General features: G+C 35.7%; 1 protein-coding gene across 5 annotated transcripts in view; it reads left to right on the forward strand.

The window, feature by feature from the left end:
• The window catches only part of kl-2 (dynein heavy chain 2, axonemal kl-2), a 564,598-nt gene that overhangs the window by 77,806 nt on the left and 464,237 nt on the right, over nt 1-22,555 (forward strand). For 4 of the 5 annotated variants that reach the window (XR_014132735.1, XM_081769103.1, XM_081769086.1 and 1 more), the window contains exons 14-16: nt 11,149-11,306; nt 15,869-16,011; nt 19,771-19,916. Coding sequence is in view for 3 of the 5 variants with exons in the window: in XM_081769103.1 (XP_081625229.1) it covers nt 11,149-11,306; nt 15,869-16,011; nt 19,771-19,916 (447 nt within the window). In the remaining 2 variants the exon portion in view is untranslated. Of the gene's footprint in view, nt 1-11,148; nt 11,307-15,868; nt 16,012-19,770; nt 19,917-22,555 lie in introns of those variants that run through there. The other variant, XM_081769113.1, reaches the window with a different exon arrangement.

The following is a 22,555-nucleotide window of genomic DNA, read 5'->3' on the forward strand; positions in this document are numbered from 1 at the left end:
TGAAGTTGTCAACTTATCTCCAGATTTCTCTAAGGAAGTAATTACACCTGGTAGAAATCCAAAATTAGATTGAATGTAGAAGCGTACCTTGAATTTCAGGATTGGCCAGTGTCTCTTGTGCAGTTCGAATCGCGGAAGCTTCGGAGGGGTAGAAAGAGTCTACCGTTTTCTTCACAGCATCGAAGTTTTGACAATAGTATTTACAAGCTTCTATCCACGTTCCCCACCTGGTAAGAACGGGGCTAGGTGGTAGAGGGAGTTCAGGATGCTCAGACTTAAAAGCAGCTACACGTGATGGGGTCTTACTAAACACTTTCTTTACACTTCCTATGAGTTTATCATCATCAGGAAACTGCACACGTCTCTCTCCAGCCACTCTGTGGTAACCATGCGCGAGGCACGTAATGTGGATTATTTTCGAATATAGCGCCTGCAGTAAGTTCGCTGCTTTTACCATATACGGTGCAGCATCGGTTACTAAGAGCAGCACGTTTTCGTAAAGGACGCCATTAGGCCATAAAAGATGCATTGATTTATCAAATAACTTACTGATCGTGGAATAATTGACCTTTTCCAGAACTTCGCAATTCAAAAGAAATGTTTTACCCGGCCCACCCTCCTGTATCACTCCAACAACAACATTCACTACATTTCGTCCCTCCGAATCACACGTTTCATCCGTGGACACCCATATTTTCTTTCCCTCCACTTCTTGTCTAATACACTGCATTGTTTTCTCGTAAAGTTTGTTCACGTAATTCTTCCTTAATGTCGAAGAATCGGGGAGGGGTTTACAAGTGTATTTTTCCGAAAAGGCACGCAATGTCACGTTGTCCACTTTGTTCAACGGAATGTCAGCACAAATAAATGCTTCGCACAAATCGCATGCTGTTCAACGGTAAATTTTCTTTCGGCTGAAACTGCCGTATCACACACCTTGCAGTAGAGAACACTTCCATCTGTTGTAAATACTTTTTCACCTCCAAATTCACTCACAAATCGTTTAAGCTTGGAAGCAGTACTCTCTTTTATCTTCGGCATTTTACCCATATAAACTGCAGAATTAGGCGTCTACCAACAGCTCACCAAAACAGTAAATGTCAAGGTCATTGAACTCTTGCTCCTTCGCTTCATGTGACTAATCGCCAGAGACTGCAGTCTGCGGACATTGGCCACGCCTACTCCAACAAATCTTCGAACTAGAATCGTGTAGGCGGAAGCATTCTGCTTCAATTTATTGTTTTTATTTAAAAAATGAGAATTATGCAGTTAAAAGTAAGAATAAATGCTAAATATGCATGTAAAATACCCAAAACTGTAAAAAATGCACTTATACACAGAAATGGGCAAAAAATGCAAAAAAAAAAAAAAATGCATAAACAAGTTTATCTTAAATTACTTCTTTTTAATAAAACAGGATTTATAACACAACGAGCAATGTTTATACTAATCCAGAAAAAAGATGCAAAATCATCAAGATCCTAACCCTAGTTATCACCAATCCATTCAAGGCACTTTAATGCATATATTCCCTCCATTTACTTGCGTGTGAGTGACTACGTGTACATTGCATGTTCTCATTTTAATGTACAGACTCTGTACAACGCGTGTTTCCGTGCAAAATTTCCAACAGAAGTTTAATACTTTTTCGACATGCATATCACCTGAAGACAATGTACCTCTAATGTTTTCTTTACATGTGTTTTCGCCGAAACACGCGCCTGTATAATGCCTGTCAAAATCTGACAGGCGTTTACAGGCAGTTCTATGTACAAAACATTGCATGTTTCCTCAAAAATGTTCATAATAGAAATATATACTAAGTCACTAATTGTGGGGACAGTTCGAGTTTGTTGTTCACTAAATTCGGTAGGTATTGTTGTGTCGAGTCCGGTGGTGTTTGTCAGCGATGGTTGTACGTCCGTTGCAATAATAGGTGCCGACGATGTAATCCTCTCTAGCGGTAGTGAAATGGCCGGACGTATTGGAGGATGTTGGCTCTTATAACGGGACTTATTAATGATGAGGCAAAAATAGGTTATTATAATTAAGAAAATTAAGGAAAGAATAATAATCGGAATCAGAATCTTGAAAATTTTCTTTTTAAAAAAATGAAATAGAGAACGTGAATTTTTGGTCACTCTGTATGAGACTGCCAGATGCCTGATTTCTTGAACATCCTGCATAAGGAAACGAAAAGTGACGTAATAGGTGGGCATGTAATTCTCATTGAAGAATCGATGTTAGAAACAAGAAAGTATTGTATTTTTTGTCCTTGCATGGATTAATGACTTCTGGAACTAAAAAATGAAAGAGAAAAAAGTGTTGAGTTTGCATATTGCTAATTGAACGGAAATACTGATGCAACGAAGTTAAATAACAGAGTGAGATGAATTGTTTAAGTGAAATAAAGACATGCGATTTTATCCGTCCTATTACAATTCTTTTCTTGTTATCCTTTTTTTTTTCTGCTGCTGGTAAGTACTTGTAATTTTGTTGTATTCCTCTTCTATTTGTGCCCATGTAGAAGTCCATCTGACGAAAATGATGCTCATTCTGTTTGGTCCATGTAAAATGGCTTCAAACGGTCTACTGAGATGTCCTGTATTCTTCTACGAAATTTGGAAGGTAGTTCCACGCAGTACAAATTTGGATTCAATTTCTCGAATATTTTTGCGGGTCCCTCGCATGTGCTAGTGAAAACTTTCAGCTGTCCTTGTTTCCTTGTAGGAAAGCAGGCTAATGTTAAATCTCCCGGCTGATAGGTCGTTTGTCTATGCCGTTTATCGTAATACTTCTTTTGTATCGTATACGCTTTGATTCAAATGTGATTTCTCTTGGCGTACGAGGTTCGTAACCGCACAAAAGAAAACTAGACGAATACTTTGTTCCAGCCAGAACAAAATTGTTAATTGCGAAAATGACGTGTGGCAACTATTTTTCTTAATCAGTACGGTGTTCTTGGACTAAGAATTTAAGACAGCCCTGTATAATCTTGTTCATTTGTTGAACTAATCCATTTGAAGCGTGGTTGTATGCTGGAGAAAATTTATAAGTAAAGCTGTATTTTTGTGCGAAATGCTGAAGCCTTGTAGCTGAATGGACGGGATGTTGGTCCAGATATAAGAAATTATAAAATAAAACAAAATTATACAATAAAAAATATATTAAATGCTCCTAATTTAAGAATAATTTCTTGTTTTAAGAACGTTTCTGTACTTTCAGCAGTTATTGAGTCAACTACTTTTACAACATAGCGTGTGGCTAGTTCTAAGCTGCTAATATGTATTTGTTTTGTCCATTTTTGCTTGGAAGTGGGCCAAGCGCGTCATATGTCCACGCTGATCCTATTTCTCCAACAGGATGGTGCAACAGCTCGACTTGTTTCTTTTCTGGTATTTTTTCAGTTTTTCACAGTCAGGGCACGTTCGTATCTTATAGGTCAAATAGTTTTTAAGATGCGGCATATAGTATTCGGTTTTGTACGATTTTGTAAATCGGAAATGGGCTCCTGTTGCTTGCCTGTGAAAGGTTTAAACCACAAATTAGCTAATGATTTAGATATGCACAAAAGATACAAGAAACCATATTCGGAATGATTTTGTTTCCTGTAGAGTATGTCGTTTTTAAGACAGAAGAGTCGGGTTGACCTAACTGTTGAAAGTTTTTCTGGTTCTCTTACTTCTAAAACTGAAATGATATCCCTATAATCGTCATACTTGCGTTGTTCCCTTGCTATGTTCAGTAAAGGATCGCGGTCCACAGTTTGTACAACAGTAACATCGAGACTATTAGTACGAACTGAGTAATAGTCCTCGCAATCCTCGTCCTTTTCTTTTTCATATTCTTCGTTCTGTTCTTCTTTTCTAATATCCTGTGTTTGTTCTAATCTACTGATAATATCGGCTGGATGCTTAGTGACAGGCAGATATTGGATGTCAAAATTATAATTTGCCAAAAATAATTTATAACGGGTATATTTCCCTACTTTATCAGGTTGTGTATTTAAATTGTTTAGGCATTTGCGTCAACATAAAGGTTAAATTTTCTGTTAAGAAGATAATACCTGAATTTCCTTAATGTGTATATAAGGGCATATAGTTCTTTTTGCCATATGCTCACCTTCTCCTCGGTCTTTGTAAATCTCCTACTGCAAAATGCTGCTACCTTCTCAATACCTATTTTTGGGTCGAAGCAGGCTAAAATTCCTCCAGACTGTATTTGACTACTGTCGCTGTACGCTCGTATCTCCAGTGAATCGTCAAAATGAGATAGGAAGGCGGCCTGCAGTACATCTTGCTTTAATTGTTCAAAAAGGATATCATGTTCCTCGGTCCATTTGGATTTTGAATTAGGGGCCATCACATTTTTAAAAGGTTCTATCTTGATTGTAAAGTTCTTAATATGCGCCCTTAAGTACGAACAAAGGCCTATGAAACTTTTTAGGATTCTTTTTGTGTTGGGCTTCTTGAAGTCTATAATTTTCTGTGCTATTTTGGGAAATATTTTAATGGATTTGCCGCTAACGAGGAATCCTAAGACACTTAATTCTTGATATCCCAAGTGCGCTTTACGAGGTGAGACTCTAAAGTCGTGTTTTCTGTATTTCTGAAATACCATTTCTAAGTCTTCTAGCTGCTGGTTAAAGTCGAAACTCTCCACTATGATATCGTCGGCAAATCGTGTTATTCTATTCGGTAATCCGTCTAGAATCATTGTCGTGCAAATACTGAGCGATTGTGATGAGGCAGAATGGCCTATGACGCACCTTAAAAATTCGTATGATTTTCTGGTGGGATTGAGTTCAAAGATCATATATTTACGGCTCTTAGGATGAAGCAAAATTTGGTAATAAGAGGTCGAGAGATCGATACTTGTTATAAAGCATTTCCCCTTTAGAGAGTTCAAAGCGTCTTCTGTATTTTGAATAGGGACAGATAAATATTTGGTATAACTACTACATTTTTGTAAATTAAGAACTAATCTGAATTCTTGTGTACTTGGTTTACGTAGAACCAAAAGTGGCGAACTGAAATTACTGTTATCAGTAGGTCTTATAATTTTAGCATTAATTAGGTCGTGAATTTGCTTATCCACTTGATCTCTTATATGAATAGGAATAGGTGGTGATCTATCGTGATATGCGGCTGATTTCGAAATTCAGACCTTATGAAGTATCCTATGTCATCAGGAGCATATGTAAAAACGTCTCTTTGTTTATATAACAAGTCATAAATTCCTTTTTTGTTCTTTATTTAAGTCGGGAATTATATCAAATACTTCTTTTTTGAAGAACTTCTTTGTGTATTCTAAGCGTTCTTGAATTTCTTCATCTGTAAAATACTGTTGCGAATTTTGTATCGGGAGTGATGTTTCTACTGTGTATAAGGTAAATTCTTGACCTGCCTCAAGAGGTGCCACTGGCATATTCATTTGTAAAGTTACATTGTGTCTGTTAGGATTAGAGATTAGTATAACCAAGTTGTTGGTATCAATTTTCTAGCCAATGGCTTATAACCTGTAGTTCTCAAGCAATCCAGGAAGTACTGATATAACAAAAGATTCCGTGCTGTCATATTTTTCTTTGTTACTATAGGGAGATAATAATGCGAGCGTGCAAGAATGGTTATTTTTTAGCCAAGAAAAAACAATTTTGCTGAGGTTGTTTTATAATACGAGTTACAAATGCTGACAGCGAATTTTCTATTTCTCTGTCGGGATTATTTGCTTCCTGGGTTTCTTGTAAAGATAAATTACGTTTTTATGTAAATCAATAGTGGCATACGTGCGCTGGAGGAAATCCACACCCCAAACCACGGGCATCGTATTTTTATGGATGATTCGAAAGTAATACTTGAGTGTTATTTTGCCAATCTTAAAAGTAATTAAAGCTATGTGTTTTTAAAAAACTGTTTTCTCGATATTCCTTTTACAACAGTTGGAAGTTGAATTAATTCTGTACCAGGAGGTATAGAGTCCGAAGGCCAAAGTGAGACGGTACTGCCAGTGTCAACTATAGTTATTTGTTGTCCTGTTTTAGTACCAATAGTCAAAGTTGACTTGTTAATTTCATTCTTCAACTTAATGTTTTCTCGCCGGTCCGTTGAATTTTCCGACTGTTGTTCTCGACTAGGAATTTCATAATTAATATTCTGTAAATCATTCTTATTAACTGCTATATTGTCTGTATCAGAATTCGACTGTTTTTGAGAATTGGGCCCCTTTTCAAAGGGCAACCTTACGAGTTTTTTGTCGTTTGAAACACACAGAAGCACCGTGACCGACAAACTGCACAGACTAATATTTGGTCTTCTACTGGGGTTCCTTGTTGATTCTGCGGTTGTCCCTGTTGTTTCTTTCCTTTGTCGCCATTTTGAAAATAATTGTTTCTTGTTTCCCTGTCTTCCGTTCTTATAATTGGACTGAGCAATAACGATGGAAAGTTTTGCCATTTTGTTAGCCAAAGTACAAGGACTGTTCAAGGTTGATCGGGACTTTTATTTCTTCAGAGGAAACAGCACAAGAAGCACCAAACTATGTTAGCTTTTCAAAGTATTCTCCGTGCGCTCGAAGCATCGTTGCTATCGTTGTGGCAGCTCCCTGATTCCTTTGGCGTAAAAAGAATTTGGTTGTTGTTGTAGCCACTGAAGGACATCATTCCGCAGTGCTTCATCTGTCGTGAACTTCTTCCCACTCCATTCTGCTTCTTTTGGTCTCTGGAGTTGAATTGCGCAACCATATTTCATCACACATGATGATGGATTGCAATAATTCATCACCTTCGGCTCGAAACCGATTCAGAAGCTGCTCACAGACCGTCATGCATGTCCACTTCTGATCAAATGTCACTGGCGGGAACCCCACCTTGCACAGATTTTGCGGAAGCGTAAGTGGTTGTGAATCATTGTCTCAGCACTCCCGACACTGATATTCACCACGGCAGCAATATCCCGCACTGTTACTCGCCGATTCTCAAGAATCATTTGTTCAACACGTGCGATATTCACTGGTGGGACTGCAGTCGGACGAATGTGTCCATGCGCTTCATTTGTCACCAACCTACCGTTCTTCGCGAAACTGTTCACACCATTTGTACACTCTTGTCCGTGACATGGTTTGTTCACCATACAGTGCTTGCAATCTTCTGAAAATCTCAGCTGGTTTAACTTTCTCTTTCACAATAAATTTGATTACACATCGCTGCTCCATACCCACAGACACACTGCTTGCCGCCTTGTTCGCTGCAACTGCTGCGCATGCGCCAAATACGGCATGCCGGGCGCAAGTTACTCGAGAAAAAATCAAGGAGATTATAAAATAGAGGATCTGCCCATACTAGAAAATCTTGAAGCCATACGTCACAGCATCGCCACACCTACTTTGCCCACTTCGCGCCACTAAAATTGCAATATTTCGAGCCAACAATCATGGCGGAAATGAGAGTAGCCAATCAAACGTGCCGGCTTGGACGATGTTCGGTTGTTTTTTGGCTTCATTGAGTTCATATGATGAAGATACGTATGGGCAGATCCTCTATTTTATAACATCCTTGTAAGGAATACATTACGTCACTCACAAGTTTCATCATGATCCGACTATTCATCGATTATTTACGAACGAAAATCCCGGTTAACCGTGAACGACCCTTGTAGAAAGATCAGATTGAGGATTATCTTTTCTGGGTGGGGAACGTCCCTAGGTTCCATAACTTTATGTTGGTAATGGTGACTAGATATAGGTGGTTGACAGGATGCTACTGTTGGGTTAGGCTGAAAATTGCTAACTTTGTGTGAAGGTTCAGGATGATAAGTCGATGGCTGTAAAGCGGGTTGCATCTTTACAGGATGTGTTTGTTGATAAGGTTTTGAATTGAGGTATTTACCGTTTTAGGATCGTTTGGTAAGAAATAAGAAGGATTATAAGGGATAGGTACTGAATTTTGGCCATATAGTGTATATAATCTCTGTGCTAATTCTACATGATCCCTCTTCCTTAGTAAACCGTTGGCGGATTTCAATTGATTTAATCTGGTTTGCAGCGCCTCTGCTGTTTCAAATCTTTCGAGTGCTATTTTATTGAGGAAATCTCTCTGCAGACCTAATGACAAATGATGAATTTTTGCTCTTCCGATGCGTGCGGTAAGAACTGCCTTATTGCCCTTAATTTAGTTAAAAAAATCTGTTGCTTCGTCAGATTTCTGCTGGAATTGAAATAGTTCTTGTTCACCTTTATAAGATGGTATTTTCGGCCTACTTAATGCTACTAGCTTTGCTTTAAGATTTTCATAGGTTAGTGCCCCGTATCAATTTTGATTGTTTAGTTGTAAGACTAAAAACTATATATTTAATCAGGTGGAGCATGCTGAATGACGTATTTGATGCATCCTCCGTCATATTTCCAAAAGTTCCATTGCTATTATCTCCAGCTCTATATGTCTGTTTACCAGACCTTGTCTCTGGCATAAATCGCGCTAGAAGAAGAAGAAGAAGAAGAAAAGAAAAAATTGGAAAAGTAGAAAAAGTGAAACCGATCTATTTGTTCTGTGCCAAATTTAAAGGTAATAAAAAGAGCGTCTACTACAAAACTTTTCGCGCCTATCACCATGTAATGTCTTTGAGGTAGAGTCAATAACGGTCCGGATGTTTCCCCTTCACCAATTTTATTACAACATTTAAGTACAAATATCTTTGAATTTACAAAGAACAATTTAATTAAGTATGTCCTTCTAAGCGACCAAGATGAAGGAGAAAGGTGTTTTGCACGGTGCCCCTTTTACTCAAAGCAGCCTCCAGAGCACCTGCAGGATTTTAGGTGAGTCTTGCGGGAAACATCCTCAGCCCAAGGCAGCTTTGCGAGGTTTGGTTGTAGTTAGGTTTCCTTAGTCCAAAGCGACCTCAGGTTTAGGTAAGGGTGAACTCCCTAGTCCAAGACGACCTCAGGAGCAGGTGTTGGTTATTTGATCAGCGGTCAAACTGCTAGCTGGTTCCTCCTCAGGCTACACTTTTATAGATGGTCTTCTGGTGGCTCGTTCCTCCTCGGGCTCCGTCGTCTTGGTTTCGTGTCTTCCTTTTGTAGTTTCATGTCTGCTTGTATTGTTCGTAAATATTAGCACGTGTTATGGGAACATGTGCTTGAGCTGAAGGTGGGGATCCTTACAATATATTTATTTAGTTGATTTTTTATTTTATTTTAGTTTTTAACTAAATTCTTGCGCTGAGGAGTGTTTACTAGATAAAATTTTAATGTGTAGTCTTTACTAAGATTTTCATTTCATGGAGTATCAGGTAGCGTTATTCAAATGTTATTATTATATTGATCCTCTGCGTAACTTACAAAAATAGATTTCCTTCAATTCTCACAAGAATGAATATCCTACAATTGGTCCACTCATTCCGAAATTATTAAGAGAATAGTATGTATGGCACTGTGACTGTAAGAGACTGTGAAGATGCTCAAACAGTGTATCCATTCACTTATAAGTTGATTTATCTATAATTTCGACAGATTTTTTTAAGTGTTCTTTTGTATTATAGATTATGATTCCCTCTATGATATCAAAAACTCTTATATAAATGTTATATTGATTCAAAAGATCAACAAAGAAGAAAAATGTATGACATATATGCATTATTGAAAGTTAATTTACAATTCTGGATTGAAGAAAGGTAAAAGAAATGGAATTTAGTTGTAAAAAGAATAGAGTAATTACTAAATTACTGAAGGAAATGTTATGTGTTAGTGCTACTCCCGAAAATGCTCTCCCTTTCAAAATACTTGGTTATCATACGAAATGTGACTACTGTAGTTACACTTGCAGTGCTGCTGCGATGTTCCCATTAAAGACTCATCTTTTCCCATATGGTTCTAGTATTTTACCCTATGAGGTTTTTTCTTCGTTGAAGAAGAGTTTAAAAGAACGTTGGTTCACTTTACATCAGGACGCGAAATACAGTGGATCAGTGATTTGCACACCAACTAAAATGCTTGCTGTTACCAGAGATTTCGGAAAACTGTAGTATTGAGACCATTGACTTAATGAGATTGTTTCTATGTTGGCTGACTAAAGAATAATTATTTATATATTATTTTGTTGTTTATATGTTATTATTTTAGTGGTAGAGCGCTTATCTTTGGTGTGAGAGATTCTGGTTTCGATCTCAAGCCATATGAGTGTGTGGTGGACACATCGTATCTGCGGGTTTTCTCAGTGCAGGGGAGATATGTGGCCCAATCAACAGTGAATCGTAAAATCCATCAGAAATTGAGGCTCCAAATTTTCCCCAAGGCCAGTATGCTTGCGTTAACACCACAGGATATCGCTGAGCGGAAGAGCATGGGCAGAATGCTATGCAAGCACCACTTAACAGGTAACTGCTAGGAATTTATTGTGACAGTGAACAAAGTATGGATATACCTGAGTGACTGGAAAAGTTTAAGGTCTCACTTATAGAAATGATCATGAAACAGATCGATGTAACTTAGTACATCAATGGAAAGAAAATTGAAAAGCTCTGTGGTTGCTACAGAGGGAAGCTCGAGATCCGTAAGGTCAAAAAATTCCAAAATGAATGTTGTTTACTACCAAAAATACGTCATACTTTCAGTTTACGAAGACCAAATACCAGCATTATGTAGTATTATGTGAAGCTGTGGCAGAACACAGCTTCAAGTCACACGGCTAAATCATCGCTGCCCTTCTACCAACGCTTTGACTGCAACTGGCATCTATGCTTTTGTGTTCAAGGATATTTCTTATAAGAGTCTAGACCTATTTCCATGGGCTACTGTGCTTTTGATCTCGAGCTGCTGCACCTTTCATCAATGTGGGTTTCCTGGCAAATGATCTCTGAATGCTTGCATGCAGTAGCGGAAAAATCGAGCATTACGATGGTGGAATGAAATCTCTTAGGTAAGCAACAACTTGAAATTGTTCGGATAGAAGCAGATCAGTTTCTGTATTCAAAGTAAAAAAATAAACTTTTCATATAGCCACGAACATAAATAAAGGTTGGAGCTATAAGAAATAAAGACTCTTACCTCTATTTATTTATGTTCGTGACTGTACATATCACATAATGCTGTCTTCAGTAGAATCAAATTGTGTATTGAAATTTTGGCTTTAATTTTATGCTTACTTGTTTCTTCTAGTGTTGTGTTTGAGACATTTCAGGAGGTAGAATTTTGGCAAAAGTTCGGCCGTGAAATTCCTCTTACAATAGCACTTCTATATCAGAAGTATACCAGTCTTATCATCTTGAAAGAAAGTGTCAAATTGGTTGTCACTGATTACAATGATATCATCATAGGTACGTTAATTCAACTTTATTATATTTAACTGTATTTTATATATATATATCTATATCTATATATATATATATATATATATATATATATATATATATATATATATATATATATAGGGTGGATAATTTACCTGGAACGTCCGTCACAACGGAGAAACCAGAGGAGGGAGAAAAGCAAAACTTTGCATGAAGCAACTATAAGGAGGGGGACATCGTTTTACGTATTAAACACCACCACCCGATGAACAGTGTTGCCATCCCAGTATAAAGTTATATTTTTCAAATGGCACTATATCAGATTATTACATATTTCAAATCAACGTATTAAACGAAAACTTAAAATATCACATTTATTATTCAGTGTTGCAAACTAAGGATGTTATATCACAAACATCCAAAGTTTGGAAGCCTCTATCACACATACAGCACAACGGAGATAGACAAGACAATGCACATCGGAAGTGCTTTAGCGTTGGGTACTATGGTCATGGTATGACTTGTTTCGAATGAATAGCAACAAAGTTACAAGGGCTTGAAAATTTGACAAAAGGCTTTATTTCGAAAAAATGCTTAAATAAGTATCATATCTAGTTACTTGTGTGACCTGCAATTGACAAATAAATCATTTTACCGTTTACAGCACTTCGATATCTCAAACCGTTCCGGAGATATGATAAACATTGCAAAAGTTTGCAACAAAGCATTTTTTCCCATAGTATTGGAGCTATGGACTTTTAAATTTCATTTTTTCATGTTTTCGGCAGCCTATAACTCCGAAAGGAAGCATTTGTGCACCACGTTGGTGTATACTTTTTGTTTTATCTTGGTGTCAGGAATCAACTCCCAAACGTTGTTGGTGTGGTTTGACCTGTATATATGTACACTCATGTCCAAAGTGATTGTCGCATATCTATAACTGTCCTCTTGTACGAATATAATTTGATAATGGTTTTCCAGGGTACTTTTAATACTGATACTATATGTATAATCGGGAAATGTATATTTGTGATAAATTGCATAGGAAAAGAATTATAAATATGAAAATTAGAATGAGTAAAACAAAATGCTTCTAAATGGACTAGAAAGTTTTATTTTCGATTTATTGTTCTTATTTACTGCTCTTTTGACATGAAATTTGCCACATACATGTCATTGGTGATTATACACATACCAACATTGTAAGAAATAACGGGCGAATTCGTTATCAAATTATATTCCTACAACAACATATTTATAGACGTGCGACAATAATTTTAGACATGAGTGTATATACCTACATGTATCGTATATGAAGTATAAGATAAATAAAATTGTGAATATGGAATTGAATTTATAAAGAAGTTAGATGTAAATTGTTATATGAGTAAAATATATATAAACCTAAGTAGTAATTCATAGTACTGTAGATCAAGTAATAATAAATTATTGCAGTAAGAAAAATGTGACTACCAAATAAAATTTCCAGTCTTACGTACAATAAATAAAACATTATAGTGAAAACTTTTTTTTTTTTACTAAATTCGTTCCTCTTATTTGTATAATTTTATTTAAACATTTCTATTAAGAATTAAAAATAATAAATCTTTAATAGGAAAATATCATAATTTGTATCTCTACGTACGTAATATAATTGTTTTTAGTATTTTGTGATAAATGAGATTTGCCAATCTGTGGGTTAAATATACGATAGTATGCGTTCGCCGGATAAAATGTTAATTTTTAACGAACCATGAGATAGTCACAGTACTCAGTACTGTTTACGGATTCTAGTAGTAACATTTTCAAAAGTCCTATTAAAAATTAAGCAACGTGCTTTAAGGTATTCACACTAACTTTCTTTTACCTGTTAGTATAATTTGCTGTGCAAGTGTTTGTATTCAGCATCCGAGCTACACACGCTTCCCTCATGAATTAAACCCTGTTCTCCTGCGCTGAAGATGGTACACTATCTAACCACTGGAGACTATCATTCCATATACTGGATTAAACTTCATAGCAGAGGAGCCCACGTGGGTATATGGTTAGCAAACGCATCTTCAGCTTGGGATACCAGGATTTGATTCCCGGTTGGTGCGCATGAGATTCAGATTGTATGTTAAACAGTAAATCAGTGTCTTGGTGCTGAAATGGAATGATCAAATGAATTACCCATAGGAAAGATGGAAGCTAAATGCTCACTTAAATTTCATTGTATCATGAAAATATCATGTTCCTGCTTTAGAAGTTACATTATAGATATACAAGAAATAAAGCTAGATAATTTTCACCCATATTTAGTTTTTGTATCCATTTCAGATTAGACTTTAATAAGTACGTATGTTAATGGATATGAAACCGAATGATTTTTACAGAATTGATTGATACATTCAAATGAAAGAAATAGGTTGCGGGGTGTTGGCAATGTTAATTATTTTCCACTCCTTCAATATCTTGAATTCCTTGTGCAGAATAAAGTATGTAATATTAAGTTCAATAATTCTATATGTAAATCATCTGCTGGGTATATAATTATACAAAGACATATTCTTTAATTATTTTCCTGTAATATTTCTGCCTCGCATGAGAATGTAAAGAATGCGTTCAAAGTGAAAAATTGCTTTCGGGCTCAAAGCCGAGGGGAATGGGAATGAAGCTGGTTTCTACACTACTGCGATGTGACTTTCCCCTTGTAGAACTCTGGAGCTGCCACCACATAGAATGAAAATTTACCTTGACTTCCATGAAGGAACCCTTCATTTTGCTAAAGAGGACAAAGCTGGATGGAGCAAAGTCTAGGGAGTATGAGGCTGTAGAAATATAAACCCGAAGTTTTGGAGATGTTCAGACGTGGCCGCGCATTATCATCCAGCAGCCCGTTTGCCCTATCCTTAACTGTATTCTGCTGGAAGCAGTGTGAGAGTTTCACAGTATGCAGAATATTCACCGTGTGGGTGGTAGGAAGCCATTTAGTAATACTATTTCTACTTGTTCCCGAGAACAGTAATCATATCGAAACAGCAGGTATGACACGGATTTATTTTGGTCGGGGACTGCTATTATGTTTTCACTGCTTGGCTCTTAAATTTAGGTGTGCTATAATATAAGCACGACTTATCACCAGTGATGAGCTTGAAGAAGACTCTGTTTCTGTTTCTTTATAATATAAGGTCAGATGTTTTCAGCATTTCGTTAATATTACTTTCAAATTAGGCGTCAGATTTCGGAGTTTCGGGTTATTCAATGTACACAAAGTGTTTTAAGTTTCAACTCATCATAAAGTATTGTGAATACTGTTCCATGTGATAATCCAGTTTCTTATACTATCTTGTATATTGTCACATGCTTCATTCACGACAGATGTTTGTGATTCATAACTTTGAATGCACCAGAGCTTCTACACTGAATGGCAATCCAGAACTAGTTCCTTTAAACACTGACACGTCCGCTTATAGTGTTCAATCTATCTTTATTTATTTATTTATTTATTTAACAATCACCAGATACAGCTCAGAGGCCATTTTACACTGGATATCCAACAACAATAACAATGGAAAGGACTTGGGAAGGTATCGGCCAGGGCCTGTTTAGTAGGTACCATCCCGGCATTTGCCTGGTAGGACTGAGGGAAACCCTGGAAAACCTCAGTCAGGATGGTCAGCAGCGGCATTCGAACCCACGACCTTCCGAATGCGAAGCCAACGCTCTACCACTTGAGCTACTTCGCTCGGTAACTGAACATCGTCGCACGGTTTGGGCCTGTATTACCACATACAGCACATAATCTTCTGTGGATATCCGGCATGGTGTATCTTCCTTCCACAAAAACCTGGCCGTCCACGCTTGTCAATATTTTTCACCTTCCTTTGTACATGACGTTTTCCACCCTACTGATGTATTCTTATTTATATTTCCCTATGCCGAATCTAATAGAAATATAACCTCTTTTTGATCTGAAAGAAACATCAACCACTACTACTAGTACCAAACTTCATAATACCTTAACTACTTTTTAAAATTCAATATTGGCGACGCACGTATATAACGAATTACATATATTTTGGGTATATATATCACATACACAGGGAAAAGGTACACTGTAAGCGTTTTACCCGATAATGAGGGGAAGAAGTAGGAAGGAAAACAAAACTTTTCCTCCTCCCTTTTAATCTTCGAAGCTGTTTTACGTTTATCAAAGAAGATTGTAGTATATTGAAAGAGATTGAGTGATTTTCTGGTAATTTATTTCCCGTTTCTCTACTTCCTCTTTGGGTTTGCTTTGTTTCAGTCTAATATGCATTTTTTGACAATCACATATGAACATACATAAAACATTATACATATAAAATATTATTCACTGTTTGAAACAAAGGAATCCCGAAGCGACAATGGAAATTTAGTTACTTATGAGAATTACTTATTAGAAAATAGAGAAAACATAATCATACACATTTATAAAGGTACACTACAATCGTTTTCGGTAAACGCTTTATCACATACACACACATAATGTTACTAATTTAAGACTAAGCTAGTTAACTACTATCTTATAAGAAAATTAATCCAGTTTCTTATATTCATACTTTCAGCATTGTCAGATGCAGAGAAATCTCTGTTCAGGGAAAGAATCAAAGAGTTGGATAAAACTATTTCTCCTGGTTTGAAATCACTTAAATGGTCTACTGATGTGTCTGAAGAGTACATAAATGATTGTAATAAACACTGCGCGCAAGTATGTAATTTGTTGTTGTTCCTTGACTTTAGAGATCGTGCGGGAGAAAAGAGTCCATGTAATTTACTGGTTTTTGTGCATATAAAGAGTTACGACACATCATAAATGGCTTAGAATGCATTTAAAAAATATCGTTCAGTTTTACGTCCCATGGTTATGCCGGCTAGGCTAAAGGAAACGGTGATGATGAAAAATGAATAAAATGGTGGGATGAAGAAAGTAGGAGGAAACGGGAGAACCCCGAGAAAACCCATGCAGAAGGTGTTTGTCCACCACAAAGTCCACTTAGCGCGAGCTGGGATCGAACGGGATTCCCATGCACCAGAGGTGAACGCTCTACCACTGACCCACTACGGCTCCTAGAATACATTTAAATATCGAACTCAGTAACAGACTATGTTTCTGTGAAATAAAATTGTGTTGGGATAATATCTTTTCTTCTCGTGTGATCAGTAATATCAATGAAAATGGTTACCTTTTCTAAGTTAAATTTGTATGGAAAATATAAATGTTTTATATTGATAATGTAACCTGAAAGCTGTTTACAAAAATATTCTTTCTTGACAAGATAAAAGTAGCCAAACGCCCTTCGAATAATAGATGCGACTCATTTGAGAACTTTTCGGGTTCTTGTGGTGTAAGATGAGAGGAATTCGCTTCATATTCTTCAGTTGCTAATATCACTAGAGCGTGGGAGTTAGAGTTCTTCCTTCTGACGTGGACACACACCCATCCGGAGCTGCTTGTATATGAATCCAGTGTTTTGTTTATTGTGTTGCATAAACATTAAAAAAAAAAAAGTTTTGAAATCCTCGCCCTTTTTTAATGTAATAGTTAGTTACATTGTGTTCGAAGGATGTTTTTTTTTTCCCGACGGGAATGGTGGTTTGGTGGAACTCCAGTTCCCCTTGACCACATCGGTACCACGCTGAAGGCTTCCTACATGATTGCCAGAGGAGTAGCGTTAATTCTCTCTGCCCTTGTGACAATTACACGCTCTTTTTAAAATTTATTATGTTAAAAATAAACTCAATTTATGGGTAAAACTTTTCGGATTTCTGCTGCTTTTACCCGAAAAGGAACTCAAAACATAAGAGCAAGAGCAAAATACACATGTTCCTAAAAATATGTTAGAAACGATGAGTGTGTAGATCCGGTGGTTTACTACCATTTAATTAAAGGTAAAGAATTATTAGAAAGTACTAGCTGCAAATCTAACCATCTGAGTGGTATTCAGTTCATATTTCCTCGTAATGAGTTGGCTGTGCGCTCTACTGATCATAGACAGTCCATCTAAAGATGTTAGAAATTATATTGTTGTTTAAATAGAATTTCAGGATTCCGACCCAGAAGTCCCAGAAACGGCCGGGTGAATGGGTATTTCCCTTGTGGAGGTTCTTACGAACCAACAGTTTGAGTAAAGTAGGCTTTAGGCAATTAACTTAAAATTTCTAAAATTGAAAGAACCACAAAGTTTTAATGTCGTTGTCTTCTTAGAGAAATTGTATCAGGTGAACATCGTACAGTTAGTAGCCAGTAGTAATGAGTTACACATTCAAACATGAAGACAAAGTAGAAGATAAATTATTATCTTCTTATATATTATTATATAAATTATTGGTGGAAGGTAAAGTGTATTCAGGATTGTGTGGCAGTAATCCTTTTCTTGTAATCACTGAAGGCCTAACTGTTAGTAAACCTGAACCATTCCCTTGATCTAGTGGCTAACGCATGCGCCTTTGGTGCACGTGGTCCCGAGTTCGACTTCCGGTGAAAGAGCACAATAATTTAATCATTTACTTTCATTAATTACCTGTTTCAATTAGTCTAAAAGATATAACCATTGGACGTTAAAAAAAATAATTTTAATTTCATTGAAGCCTTCTGATTGGCCAACAATTTAGGTGCTCTGTGAGTTTAATTCTCCTGATGATTTACCTGTAAGTTGTTGTAGAGTTATTCCAGCAGCCAAGTTATTGATGCTGCCCATGGATTTCCTTCCAGAATGCGTAGGCGACTACGACGAGTTCTGTGAAGGTCCGCAGAGATCTACGAAGCAATCTTCGCTCTTAGCGTGCACTTGCCATTTGTATTCGGCACCCAACTGCTGAGAATTTCAAGCACTTATATCTAGCCCAAGACTTTGTATTGAAAGCTTCTCATGTTAGGGCAAGAAAAGTAAAATTATATATGTTAATATGTATAATAGGTCTGTTGTATAGGTAGGTTGCAAAGAAACTGTAATGAAAAAAATCTTGAGAATATTACAAAAAGATGTTGCATTATTTGTATTTTCATGTACTTATATAAGACATTATGATTAAAAAAAGAATAAAAGATTATTGAATATGCGATTCAGTAAAGAGCTGAACTTGTAAATTATAATTGATCTAAAACTGTAGTAAGAAGGTGGATATTTTTCAAAATATGTATTTCTGAATGTACTAACTTCTGAATTTGATAAAATGCTCTATCTGGCTGATTCTTGCTCCTAGCACTATAAATAATCTTCGTTTTCTAAAACAACAACAACACATTATTATTATTATTATTATTATTATTATTATTATTATTATTATTATTATTATTATTATTATTATTATTATTATTATTATTATTATTATACTTTGTACTTTGTTAAAATAATATTAATAAAATGCTACTTTGGTCTAAAAACAATGTACTATCTTTAAATTGTAACAAAACTTTTTCCATGAATATTACGAATAAAACAAATCCAACTTTTTTCACTTATATAAATGATACTCCAATTAGAATTGTAGATACTATTAAAGATTTAGGGATTGGTTTTGACAGTAAATTGCTTTTCAAACAAATCTTGAGAATATAACCTCTAAAGCGAGAAGGGGTCTTGGAATTCTGAAATGGATGTCCAAAGATTTTAATTCTGTCAAAACATGCCTTATTCTTTATAATTCCAATGTTAGAAGTCATCTTGAATATTTTCTATCATATGGAATAGAAGTATAGATTATATTTTATATCTATTACTTTGGAGACAATTCAAAATCTTTTTCTTGCTTGGTTACGGTGGAAGTTTAAGTGTTATGAAATTTGGATGAAGTTAGGATGTCCTTAAGTATGTTAAGATTGTCCGAAAGAAGGATTATTCTGGATCTTAAAATGCTACATTCAATTCTTCAAGGTAATTTGAATCTGTTATCAATAATAACTCTGTGTACAACCAGTTATCATATAAGAAATCCGAAAATATTTAAACCTATTCACTTTCTCAATGATGTTCCTCTGTATAAAATCTTATTAGTGGCCAATGATTTTGCCAGTGTTATTGTCATTTTTGATTATAATTTTAGCATTATACAGAGACAGTTATATAATCATTTCATAATCAGCTGAGAGTATTACTTGATTTATATAAGAGCATGTTTGTTTTATGCATGATTTTTTCTTCTGTGCATGTATTATTTGTATTTTTATTATGTGTTATGTTTATTTTTGCTATTTGTATGTTTTTTTTGTGTGTGGAAATTTTAAGTGGGCAGTTCTGTCTGTAATTTCCAGTATGCAATAAAAATTATTATTATTATTATTATTATTATTATTATTATTATTATTATTATTATTATTATTATTATTATTATTATTATTATTATTATTATTATTATTATTATTATTATAGTAGTTTTCGTCGTTTTTGTTTCGTTAGAGACAATTCAATTCTATCATCAGGTTTCATTCCAATAAAATAAAATATTCTTTTTCTTTTTAATACATCAGCTGCAAGAGTTTATAGACGACTACAAATTAGCAAATCAGACAATTTTAGAACTTGCTGTGAAGCTGTCACATATACTCATGATATCTGTGAGAAAAGAGCATACCTACTCATATACTGAACTTGAGCGATACCTTGCAAGAAAGAGGTAAGCTCCATTTTTATGTCAATAAACAACATTTATGCTTGCTTATTGTTTAACTAATATTTCTTCACTAAGTTTATTGTACACAAATGTGTTCCGTACCATATTTATCAGACTTTTCAAAATAGATATTTCACTTCACTGTAGACGAGTGTAATGTATTCTTGTACTTTGTTAATTGGTTATGTTACAAATAAAAGTCTGCAATGAAACATCTCTCACCAAAGTGCAAGAGAAACTTCTTAAGAGGCCCCATTTTACATGAGATACCGTTATACCGTTATCTGCTTTCGATTTCTAGTCATTTTGAAAATTGCTTTTATTTTCGCGTTTCTACATGGCTGCAAACGGAAAGCTACTAGATGACTCGTGATAACGGTACCTCGTGCAAAATAATATTGTCTAGGGCGCTTTTGAGCCACATTTCGATTATCTTTTATCTATTTGAAGATATCACATAATTACTATGAAATTAGCGGTATTTTAATTTCGCAGTGATTAGACGTCTTAACGATTATTGACACTAATGAATCTTTAAAATTTTCTGTTGAATATGTCGAGATGTACCCTATATATTATTTAATTAATGATTTTTTTAAAATAATTTTATCACTAAGACACGAGACAAAATTAACTGCCTTCTGTCTAACACAGGTCTGTAGTGTATATTTTTTTTATTATGATGAGATTCACAGTTCTTACCTAATACTTGATAATACCAAACCAAACCACTTAGCGGAACGGCCCGATTTGTGGGCCTGAGCCGCTCCACGCCATCTGTTAGCGGCTGGTGGAACTACGTCCAACCTAGCAACGAACGTGTGGTCAGCGCGCCGCATGACCCTATCGCTAACCGATGTATCGGGAGCTTTCCAGTTCTAGTGGCTGTCACGTCTTTTATTCATGACGCTCGGTAGACGCCGAAAATTGGGGAAGCACCGGCCGGGAATCGAGCCCGAGATCACGCGGATATGAATCCAACGCTCTAACCACTAGACTACGGTGTCCCCCAATACTTGATAATAGAAAATGTTATTGTGTAATTACATAATATTTTTAAAATTTCAAACCAAAACTACGAGTATTGTTGATTGCAATTTTTAAGATTGAAATATATTACTTCTGTAATGTGCCTTCAGTTTTGATTGGTTGATTTGGAGTTTAGCGGCCCCTTCAGCACAGAAGCAATTTGAAATATAAACTTACAGCTTAACGTGGGATCTGAACCACATGAGCTCTCACCGGGAATCGAACACGGGTCTTCTACGCTTCCTTCAATTTTGCGTTATAGTTTAACATCCATTGTCAGCGTGAAGTTATTAATATAGGATTCAGCCTACACTACTCCCACCAGGATTTGAATTATTGGCCTTTTCTGCTGGTCTAGTTGGTATCTCGCACACCTTTGATGCATGTTGACCCGGGTTCGATCCCACAAAAGTTTCACATATATTAATTGTATTTCATATAGTCTTATATTTACTATATTTGTAAAATAGAACATCAGTAAGATGGTTCACTATAAGTTAAAGGAACACAGCTATCAGGCAAAATAGTACCTGGTACTTTACACGGGAAAGACTGTTGGACATTTCTGAAAGAGAACACATGGATATCGTATATATGGTTCATCAGTGAATGATCTAGCAAGTAATGTCGGTGATATTATTTCTTAAAATAGTAAGATCACATGGCCTCACAGGTGTATACTGCCAGGTGTGTGAGCTTTTGGTGCATGTGGTCCCGGGTTCTATTCCCGGTACGAGAGCATTAAAAAATGTTAACCCATTTACGATGGTTCGCATTCCACCTTAAACTGTTAAGTCCACCTCAGAGAACAGGAATGCCAAACTTCAACAAATAAATCTTAAATATTTTCAAATATTTTCAGATTTGTTTGTAAGAAATTGTGCAAAGCAGACAAAGAAATGTATTGTGTGCAATTGTTAGTAAAATACTAAAACATTGGATAACAGCAGATTGAATTCAAGTTAAGGGAAACCTTTAAAAACTTCCGTCAAAAATTAGATCCAATAAACATACATTCAACACTACTATAAATTAACCACCAATCTCAACAGGAAATATTTCCTGTGGTAGAAAAGACGCAAAGTCACATAGTGTTGTGTGTAATGGAAATATGTTTTTATCTCTGGTAAATCGTTCTTCTCGTGTTTTATACATGCGAGAGAGTTTACGTATTGATAGTTTCAACTGATAAAGAAACTATTAAGACGAGAGTACAAGAAGCAACAAAGTTGCTGACAAAATGAATGAACATGTCGACGCTATATAAGAAGGGAAGATGCCGATAATGAGAGGAAAGATGCTGTCCCATTCTTTATCATCAAGGGTGAAATGAAGTGAAGTATAATGTGGTTCAATTAAGAAAATTTTACTTTATCTTCATTCAGTTCAGCAGGAAATTTAATTGTTTTGGGTTGTTATGTAATCCTTGTAGTAGTATGTAATTGTCTTGTCTTGTTTGTTTATTTTATCATAATTGTATTAATTAATTATATTCGTATTTCAGCTTTAAAAAAATAATTTAAAAAATATATAAAGAGACCTGAGATAAAAAATTAGAACTCAAGTTATGAAAAGCCCCACCCCCAGCTTTTGGGTTACAATCATCAAGGGTT

Source organism: Thermobia domestica, chromosome 1, assembly GCF_964235325.1.
Source record: "Thermobia domestica chromosome 1, izTheDome1.hap1.1, whole genome shotgun sequence".
Lineage (NCBI taxonomy): Eukaryota > Metazoa > Arthropoda > Insecta > Zygentoma > Lepismatidae > Thermobia > Thermobia domestica.